General features: G+C 35.7%; 1 protein-coding gene across 1 annotated transcript; it reads left to right on the forward strand.

The window, feature by feature from the left end:
• Positions 1–717: 717 nt before the first annotated feature.
• Positions 718–10238, forward strand: LOC116004848 (ABC transporter G family member 31). The gene is made up of 24 exons (XM_031245026.1): positions 718–1073; positions 1552–1672; positions 1756–1844; positions 3059–3143; positions 3486–3648; positions 3979–4055; positions 4133–4277; positions 4558–4859; positions 4954–5235; positions 5355–5671; positions 5757–5917; positions 6017–6120; positions 6218–6374; positions 6477–6524; positions 6608–6732; positions 6812–7144; positions 7231–7521; positions 7622–7705; positions 7981–8114; positions 8226–8453; positions 8592–8763; positions 9425–9512; positions 9600–9766; positions 9862–10238. Exons 1-24 carry the CDS (start codon positions 718–720, stop codon positions 10126–10128), a joined length of 4296 nt encoding a protein of 1431 aa, XP_031100886.1. The 3' UTR covers positions 10129–10238.
• Positions 10239–11177: the final 939 nt, after the last annotated feature.

Raw genomic sequence — 11177 nt, forward strand, 5'->3', positions numbered from 1 at the left:
TCTGTTTCGTCGCAACTGCAGTTTCCTTTCAACACAGCTGTAGTATCTGTTCAACACAACTGCAGTATCCTTTCAACACAACTACAGTATCAGCCATGACCCTTGTAGACCATGGTCCACGGTATAACTACTGGTGTTTAACACCATATTAGGAAACATTATTTTTCTTTTTTTTTTCCTTTCCTTCTTCTTTTTCCTAGTTGGCATCTCAAAAAAATTGATTCAAAAACTTCAGAGAATGCCTTATTATCAAAAAAAAACTTCAGAGAATACCTTTGAATTCAAGTTATAGTTTAACAAAATTGGTAAATCTGAGTTAACTTAAAAAGGAAATAAAAAAAAATGTTACTAGAAGATTGTTGTTGTGATCATGTGGAGGATATGTGTCGCGTGATTAAACTTCCGTGAGAAGAGGGCAAAACAAATCACCGTTAAATGTCCGCATTCACCCCCATTACACCTCACTGCTAACGTAACAAGTCGTAGACTATCAAGGATATTTCCGTCATTTCAGTTTTTCAAAAAGTTGTTCCCGGGCTTAAATATCGCGAAGCTGGTTCGTTATTGCTTGTTAGCACTCTCCAAACCATATTTCTCTCCCTGCAAATCTCATCAAATTCAAAATATCTTTCAGATTTATATACACAAAAACCCGATACTATACCCTAAATCGGAGACAGAGAGAGAGAGAGAGAGAGAAGGGGAGTGTTGAGGAAAATGGCGGCGTCGGATGGGAGTGAGTATTTCGCGGTGGATGTGGAGGCGCAGGTGGATAATTTCCCGAGGCAGTCAAACGCGGAGTCGGTTGCGCAGGATGAGGAGGAGCTGATGTGGGCGGCGTTGGAGCGATTGCCGTCTCGGAAGCGGCAGAACTTCGCGCTGTTGAAGCGCGCGCCTTCTCGGATAACCGCCGACGACGATGCTGCCGGCGGCGGCGCCAGGGAGAAGACTGAGGCCATTGATGTACGGAAGCTCAATCGCGTCACTCGCGAACTAGTCGTCAAGCAAGCCTTGGCGACTTCCGAACAGGATAATTACAAGCTCCTCGCCGCCATTAAAGAGCGCCTCGACCGGTAGCTTTACTTCTCTCTCTCTCTCTCTATACATATGTGAATATATATGCGTACGTGAAACTACCGCGCGTTACGACGGAAGTTTGTTGATGGCGTTTGTTCCTGTACTCTTTCTGTTTTGAGATTAATTAATTAAGCATGCTTTGATATATGGAAATGTAACAAATTAAAACTAGTTTACTACTCTGCTAAGATGGATAACTAGCCAGCCTAATTATTGATATGGTTATTGGACTTAAATGCATTGAATTGGAAAATATGATTCTTCAATTTATATCATCTAACTAAGCAGATTATCTTTTTGCATGCTCCTGTGCTTGTCTTAATTGTATTTGCATCCTTTGATACTTACTTCTGAACAATTCAGAGTTTACTTTTTCAAAACCTGCATTATATTGCACGTTGAAGTTTGTAATTTCAGTTCAAGCTAAGAAATTAACTAATGAAAGACTGCTTTTAATTGCATTTCCAAACAAAGAGTGGGGTTGGACGTACCAAAAGTTGAAGTTCGATACCAGAATGTGACGATAAAAGCAGATGTAAAAATTGGTTCAAGAGCTTTGCCAACCTTAATCAATTCTGTTCGTAACACATTCTCGGTAAATGATATATATAGATGTGTTTTCTAGTCTTACACCTTCATTATTGTGCATTATATGAGCTATTCTCTTTGTTAAAACAGACTATATTTACTGGATTGAGAGTCTACCGACCAAAGAGACACAATCTAACCATCTTGAACAACATAAGTGGTTCTATCAAACCAGGAAGGTAAGCTACCGGTGCTCATTTAGTGATTTCAATTCTTACATGCTTAGAGGAAGAAAAGTTAAATCATATAGCTGACAATTTACTGGCTGGTAGCTACTTCGTTTTATGCATGATCAAAGCATCCATGCCATTCTATGATGGCACTGCTCAAAGAATGGGATAGTATGCTGTAGATGATTAACTGTACTAAGCATTCAATGATCGATCATAACCTCTTTGGTATTCTGATACTTGATTCGCGTTCATCTTGCATCAAGAAAAATGCATATTATCTTATATTGATAATTAGAATATTAGTTAGTATTTGTGTTTAAATTAGGAGAATAATTGATCATTCTAATTGATGCTTTAATTTAGGGAGTGATGTACTATATAGAGTGTATTATGCGTTGTTGTGAATATTCCGAAACTAATGAAAAGAGTTAATTTATTTTCCTTCAATGTCTTATTTTTCTTTGTTGAGTTACTATAACTCAAACTCGAATACGATTTAAAGCTTGAGACATGTTCGAAAGATTTCTCCTATTGTTGTGTACTAAATTTTCGTATGGAATATATTCACAATCCATGCTACACAATGAAGAATTCTTATCTGATCTGTCTCTATATTACAATGGTGTTGGTCGCCTACGTACAATGTTGCTAACATTTTTCAACCAAAACTTTGAGTTAAATATTTGTCTTGGGTAGAACTCAAGAGGAACTGCTTATACTTCCATCTCCTCGAAGACATGTAATTTTCAAAGGGCCAATGAGTGATGCGTTATCTTATATTTGTAATTATAGGATATTAATTAGCATTTATGTTTAAATTTGGAGAATAATTGAGCATTCTATTACTATATTTATAATATATTCACAATCCATGCTACTTTTGTACTTTTCTAAGATGCATGCAGTTGCATATAACTTGAGACTACTGCAACCTTGTGTAACCAACATATGTGAATTCATTACTAATGCATTAAGTGGTATATCTGATTATAAAAATAAAAAAATAATAAATAAATAAAGAAAAAGGCACTTGTGTATATAGATAAAATACCACAGGAATCAACATCGTCTATGAAAAACTGCTTGCTTGTGGTAATCCGAAATCCAACTATTTTAAAGACAGAAACTAGTACTTAGGATAGTCTGTTCTTGTTCATCTCGCAGTTGCCACAAAAACCAAAATTGAATTTCTCTTTATGGTTGTTCAATTATTTTGCTAGGATGACTCTGCTTCTGGGTCCTCCAGGTTCTGGGAAGACAACATTACTTCGGGTTCTAACTGGCAAACTTGAGAGTGGCTTAAAGGTTAGCTTAGAAGGCAGTTTTATAATCTTTCTTTGGGACTCGTGATATTTCCTATCTTACTGAAAATTTGCTGGTACCAGTCCCAGTCGAAAGGGGAAGAAAATTTGAAATTATGAGTGTATATACATGCAACTTTTGCTTTAGTTATCCTTTTATGGACTAATCATCTAATTGTATGCATGTATTCATTGTTGATTGATAGATAGAAAGATAATTTTGGATATTTAATTACTTAGACTAGGATGCATTGTACTCCTCTAATATAGCTGAAACTTCTTATTTGGATCATTCAAATTTTTTGGTAAAGAAATTTGAGTAAATTGTCCTTCACCTTGGTTTCAGAAAAGTGGGACTATTACATACAATGGCCAGGGGCTTGATAGCTTTTGTGTGCAAAGAACCTCTGCTTACATAAGTCAGACAGATAATCACATTGCTGAACTAACTGTACGAGAAACTCTAGACTTTGCTGCTAGATGCCAGGGTGCAGACCAGGGTTTAGGAGGTTTGTATGGACTTCCCTTTGTAATTTACTTTTCACTGAGTGATATAACTACAACTGTTTAGTAATGCTGAAATTTTGAAGTGCTCGCATCATATTCACAATATTTCTTTTTCTATTAGCTGCTTGAATGGAATTGGATACTGAATTAAAAACAGATATTAATTAGGGGTTTAGGACACACTCAATGGAATTGGATCACCTTAATATCTGATTTTGTTTAGCTTAGAGCATGATGACCTCAAATTGTTTCAAATATTTCTTGACAGGTAGTTATGGATGTCTCATAAAATTTGTAGCCATTCTTGATTCTGCTTTGATTTTCCCATGCAGGATATATGAAAGATCTAACACATCTAGAGAAGGAAAGAAATATACACCCAAGTTCTCAGATTGATGCATTTATGAAGGTTTCATCTTTGATCTTTAACTTTGTAATTTATTTTCTTATGCATTATGCTTTTTAATAACTTCTAAAAGAATACAGGCATCATCTGTTGGCAGTAGAAAACATAATGTGACTACAGAATATATCTTGAAAGTCCTTGGTCTCGATATATGTTCAGACACAATGGTTGGTAACGACATGCTTAGGGGTGTTTCAGGTGGACAAAGAAAGAGAGTTACAACAGGTTTTCCTCTCTCTCTGGTTCTTTATTTCTCTTTCTCTCCACGAGGGAGCATTGCTCCCACTGTCCCACAGTTGTGAGATAGCATAAAATTCAGTATTGCATAGGTTATATTCTCCATCAAATGGCTGGTAGGTGGCAATTGAACAACTGATACTAACTAAAAGTAGATTCTTTTCTATGAAAAGAGTGTGCAAAGAGATAGTTAGGCCACGGCACGCCATAATTAACTTTGCACTGATTCCCTGTGGTGTAGAATGATAATTTGGACCTGTCAATGCAGGAGAAATGATTGTTGGGCCTAGGAAGACTCTGTTTATGGATGAAATATCTACTGGACTTGATAGCTCCACTACATACCAAATTGTGAAGTGCATAAGGAATTTTGTTCATCTAATGGAGGGAACAGTCTTAATGGCTCTTCTTCAGCCAGCCCCAGAGACTTTTGATCTGTTTGATGATCTGATTTTGCTTTCAGAAGGATATGTAGTGTATCACGGTCCACGAGTTAATGTTGTTGAGTTCTTTGAGTCATTAGGTTTTAAACTACCACCTCGTAAGGGAGTTGCAGATTTTCTTCAGGAGGTACTTATCAATCTATTATTATTAGTTCCTCTGGGTCTTTGTGCTTATTTTTCTTGGACTCTTAGATGTAGAAAAAACCTTGATCTTTTTTCAGGTGACTTCAAGGAAGGATCAGGCGCAATACTGGGGTGATCATTCAAAGCCCTATGCGTTTATTCCAGTTTCAGAAATGGCTGAAGCATTTAGAACTTCCAGATATGGTCAGGCCTTGGAGTCCTCTCTTTCTGTTCCTTATGAAAGAACCAACACCAATCCTTCAGCTCTATGCACTAAAAAGTATGCAGTGTCCAACTTAGAGCTCTTTAAAGCATGCTTTACCAGAGAACTGCTTCTAATTAAAAGGCACAGTTTTCTTTATATTTTTAGAACTTGTCAGGTATGCTTTACCTTTATGTTGAACTTCATATATACAGCTCCATTGATAACATTTTTTGTGTAGATCTCGACATCAATATTCCTTGAATTATGAATCTCATAGTTTTGTACTATGTACAGGTTGCATTTGTTGGATTTGTGACATGTACAATGTTTCTAAGAACCCGGTTACATCCTACTGATCTGGTTCAGGCGAACTTGTACCTTTCTTGTCTGTTTTACGGCCTGGTGCATATGATGTTTAATGGATTTTCAGAGCTGCCTATTACAATTTTCCGACTACCAGTGTTCTACAAGCAAAGAGATAACCTCTTTTATCCTGCGTGGGCATGGTCCATCTCTAGCTGGGTTACACGTATACCTTACTCAATAATTGAAGCAATTATATGGTCTTGTGTTGTCTACTATTCTGTAGGATTTGCACCTGGTGCTGGAAGGTATGTATCTGCTGTTTCTTTACCTTCATTGTGTTGATGTAGATCCTTATTTTGTCATGTTTATTTGCCCTGTTAAAATTTCCAGGTTTTTCCGTTATATGTTGGTCCTCTTTTCCATACATCAAATGGCACTGGGTCTCTTTCGCTCGATGGCAGCTATTTCGCGAGATATAGTCATTTCTAATACATTTGGGTCAGCTGCGCTGCTAGTTATATTATTAATGGGAGGGTTTATAATGCCGAAAGGTAAGTTGCAGTTGTCCCCTAATTATATTCGTACTACTATCATTGACAGAGTTGCAACTAAAAGAATCCTATCTTTGCTCTTTTTTCTGTTCTTTACAGAAATGATAAAGCCATGGTGGATCTGGGCCTTTTGGGTATCACCATTGTCCTATGGGCAACGGGCCATATCTGTCAACGAATTCACTGCAACAAGATGGAATGAGGTTGGTTCTCTATGCCATCAGAAGACAGGCTCTACAATTCATAAAAAAAGGAATTATTAATAGTTTTTTTTTCCTTTTATTGTGGATGCTATTGCAGAGGAAAACTTCTGGAAATGTTACTCTTGGAATCAGCCTTCTGCATTCACACAGCTTACCCATCAGTGGCAATTGGTATTGGCTGGGAGTTGGTGTTCTATTGCTCTATGCTTTGTTTTTCAACATTATAGTCATTCTGGCATTGACATTCCTCAATCGTGAGTAGGCTAGGATCCTTTGTATGGCATCTAAGTAATTGTCTCTCTATCACCTTTATTCATATTTATTCATTCTTGTATGACTTCTTTCTGCTCGTGCAGCAATCAGAAAATCTCAGGCATTTATAAAAGAAAGCTCGGCTAATGATGGTAAAGGAAATCCTCATTTTTATTGTTCAATAGTCAAGTATCTTGTTTAAATGATTATCTATGTGTCTTAAATGATTTGGCAGGAAATCACAACAATTCAAATTCAGTCTCCAGCAGGGATGCAAGTAGAAGGAAAGGGATGATCCTCCCATTTCAACCATTAACAATGACTTTCTATAACGTCAACTACTTTGTTGACATGCCAAAGGTATCCCCAGACCAATTATTTTTCCTTCTGAATTGTGTATTTTCTTCAATTGGAACATAATATATCTTTCTTTTTCTAGGAAATGGCTTCGCAAGGTGTAACAGAAAAGAAATTGCAATTACTGTCCAATGTTAGTGGAGTTTTCTCACCAGGTGTTCTTACAGCATTAGTCGGAGCAAGTGGAGCAGGAAAAACCACTTTGATGGATGTTTTAGCTGGTAGGAAAACTGGTGGCTGTATAGAAGGTGACATTAGGATATCGGGTCACCCTAAAGAACAACGCACTTTTGCAAGAGTTTCAGGATATGTCGAACAAAATGATATACATTCTCCTCAAGTTACAGTTTTTGAATCTCTCTGGTTTTCTTCTTATCTAAGGCTTCCCAAGGAAGTGACCCGAAAACAAACAAAGGTTTGGCATTGCTACTCTTTTCTACCTTTAAAGAAAGCTTTTGCTGATTCTGTTATACATGAAAACCTAACTTTCTTTCCCTTCAGGAGTTTGTTGAAGAAGTAATGGAATTAGTGGAGCTTGACACTCTGAGGAATGCTTTAGTAGGTTTGCCAGGTAGTAGCGGCTTGTCCACAGAACAAAGAAAACGTTTAACAATTGCAGTGGAACTTGTGGCAAATCCTTCCATAATTTTTATGGATGAACCTACGTCTGGGCTTGATGCTCGTGCAGCAGCCATTGTCATGAGAACTGTTCGTAATACTGTTGACACTGGAAGAACTGTTGTATGCACTATTCATCAGCCTAGTATTGAAATTTTTGAAGCATTTGATGAGGTGAGTAAGCTTGAAATTTCATGTGAAAGAGACAATATAGTCATTCTTCATTCATTAAATGTACTACGGATATTGCTTTATACAATGTTTCTATGTGTAGCTGCTACTTATGAAACGAGGTGGACAAGTGATATATGGGGGAAAGCTTGGACCGCAGTCACAAACTATGATAAACTACTTTCAGGTATGCACTTGTTTCCATTAGTTCCTTTTTTGTTCACTTGCTGCCGTGAAGAAGGAAGGACATATAAGATCTATTAGTCATTTAGTTGTATCTTGCATTCACAATATTAAGAGAACCGTTCATACCCTTAAGACACTCACTGTGCAGGGATCAATCCTTCTGATTTATAACATTCCAATGATTAGCATGCACTAATTTCAAATTGCAATCTATTAATCTGAATGGCCCACTTATCCAAACTGGGTTAAATACTGTTGTTCCCTTAATTTGTTTAGAGTATGCCTGGCACTTCCCCAATTTCTCCTGGTTACAACCCTGCAACATGGATGCTTGAGATCACTACAGCTGCTGCTGAAGAAAGAATAGGTCATGACTTTGCAGAATTATATAGAAATTCTGAACAGTACAGGTGATTTACTCTTTACACAAAAATACTATTTACTGCTGCTAGTTTTTATATTCATTCATCACCCATCTTTGCATTTGATTTATTATATGTACCTTTTTTACATATATGCAGGGAAGTAGAAGCTTCAATTAAACGTCTCAGTGTTCCACCAGAGAACTCAGAGCCTTTGAAGTTTAAGTCAGACTATTCTCAAGATATATTTTCTCAATTTAGAATCTGTCTCTGGAAGAAAAATATTATATACTGGAGAAGTCCATCCTACAATGCAGTGAGGATATGTTTTACTATAATAACTGCACTCATTGTTGGCTCTGTATTCTGGAATATTGGTTCAAGAAGGTAAGCCTCTCACCGTCTTCAACTTCAGTTTGAATTGCCATTATTTTGATGCTTTTCACTACTTCTGTTGATTAGTAGACAAAGTATCTCTTGGTTCCAGCCATGAAGTTCTTAATTAAGTTAAGGATAATTTCACAGGGACTCAACTAAGGACTTAATGGTGATAATGGGAGCTCTGTATTCAACTGCCTTGTTTCTTGGGGTCAACAGTGCCTCGTCTGTACAACCAATGGTTTCCATAGAGAGAACAGTTTTCTACAGAGAAAAAGCAGCTGGAATGTATTCATCTTTCCCATATGCAGCAGCTCAGGTCAGGACATTCATGGAGAAGCTCCTTTAATTATTTTTACTGTCAAAAGTTTCAAGATTTTATTGTTTAAAAACTGTTTTATGAGATGCATGCAATGCACATATGATTTTAACCTGAAAAGAACATTATTTTGAGTCAAATTATTTAGCTAAACAGGAGCAATTAGTTAAATTCACATCGTCATAGTTGGTGTAACAATTCAAACTGAAGTTGAAGACGGAGAGATCGAGGCTTACCTTCTTGAACCAATATTCCAAAATACAGAGCCAACAATGAGTGCAGTTATTATAAAAGTATCCTCACTGCATTGTAGGATGGACTTCTCCAGTATATAATATTTTTCTTCCAGAGACAGATTCTAAATTGAGAAAATATATCTTGAGAATAGGTTGACTTAAAGTTCAAAGGTTCTGAGTTCTCTGGTGGAACACTGAGACGTTTAATTGAAGCTTCTACTTCCTTGCATATATGTAAAAAAGATACAAATAATAAATAAAATAAAATGCAAAGATGGGTGATGAATGAATAGAAAAAAAACTAGCAGCAGTAAATATATGAGTTGAGAAAGTATGTAACTAGCAAAAACCTGCTCTAGAATAACATATTAATTTTTACGATACCAAGTTGAGCATGACAGGGCCTCTCTTTTCTGTGCTGACAGGGCCTTATTGAGATCCCGTATATTATGCTGCAGACAGTAATATATGGTACCATTACATATTTCACAATCAATTTTGAAAGGACCGCAGGTATGAGTGGATCAAGTATATGTAACATGGGCTTTCTTTCAAAGGTCAAGCTAGCTTCTTATAACTTGTGCAATTTGAATGCTGCAGGGAAATTTTTCCTCTATCTTTTGTTCATGTTCCTTACTTTCACCAACTTCACATTTTATGGAATGATGGCAGTTGGCCTCACATCAAACCAGCAGACAGCTGCAGTCCTTTCCTCTGCATTCTACTCATTGTGGAATCTCCTGTCTGGCTTTCTTGTTCCCAAACCTGTAACTACTATATATATCTTCATGACTACTGCATTGTAAGTTTCTTTCAATTCTTTAACTTGGTCTCTTATGAATGTTATGTGGTTGCCTGACAGAGCATTCCAAGGTGGTGGATATGGTTCTACTATATCTGCCCATATGCATGGACTCTACGGGGAATCATTTCGTCTCAACTTGGAGACGTAGAAACGATAACAGTAGGACCGGGGTTTAAAGGGCCGGTGAAAGAGTTTTTACGAGTTACCCTTGGCTTTGGACCGGGGATGATCGGGTGGACAGCTCTAGTGCTTGTTGGATTCAGCGTTCTCTTCTTCTCTGTATTTGCTGCATCAGTCAAGTTCCTTAATTTCCAAAGGAGATGATGAAGGTTAGTAGATAGTAGATAGGGTTTTCTTCTCTATGGCAATATGGCTGCTCCTTTCAACACTAAAAACCAGGAGATTAGGAAAGACTTATACTAAGTGAATAGAAAGATTTTGGGCATGTTTACTAACAGAAAACTGTTTTCTGTTTTCTATTTTTTAATTTTTCAGTTTTTCTGTTTTCCCTTCTCTGTTTTCTGTTTAGAAAACTTGTTTATTAACACTTATTTTTTCAAATTTATTTTTTTAGATTAACGTTATAAAATTAACAATAAGTTTAATTTCGAGTGATTTTTAGACCTTATAGTTAAAATATTTTAAAATATATTTGGTTTAAATATAATAAATATTTTTTTTTACTTTTAAGTCCAATATATGTAAAAAAAAAAAATTACATTTGATATCCGGACCAAATTTATATCTGTATATAACATAAATAAAAATATATATGAACCAATAACCTATTAAATTCACAAAAAAATTAATTTAGATAATATTAATATTTTTTGAGCTAATATTTAAAATATGTTTGGATATATTCATTTGAATGACATGTATGTAATATATAATTTTTATTTTGAATTCAAATATAGTAATATATGTGAAATTTGGATATCTAATATCTGGACCAAAACCAATAATCAATTGAGTTCAATCAAAATATAAAACGTGGTATAGATTTCAATTTTCAATTTTGATAATGTGAATAATGTATAATTTTAAGCATAATCAAATAAGTTATGTTTAAATAAGTAATGTAAGTAGAAAAGATAAAAGATGATGATAAGTAAAAGAAGATGATAATAAATGTAATCATAGTAATGAATAAATATGCAAGTAGATAATGGTGAGAATGTGGTTATAGTGACATATAGTCTAATAGATGATACCTGATTCTGTTTTCCATTTTGAAAACAGGTTTTTATAGTGTTTCAGTTTTGTAGAAAACAGAAAAATTATTTCCTGTTTTCAAAATGGAAAACTGTGCTAGTAAACATGTTTTCTGTTTTTTGTTTTCCAGTTTTCTAAATTTCCAGAAAATTCGAGAA

The sequence above is a fragment of the Ipomoea triloba genome, chromosome 14 (genome assembly GCF_003576645.1).
Source record: "Ipomoea triloba cultivar NCNSP0323 chromosome 14, ASM357664v1".
Classification (NCBI taxonomy): domain Eukaryota; kingdom Viridiplantae; phylum Streptophyta; class Magnoliopsida; order Solanales; family Convolvulaceae; genus Ipomoea; species Ipomoea triloba.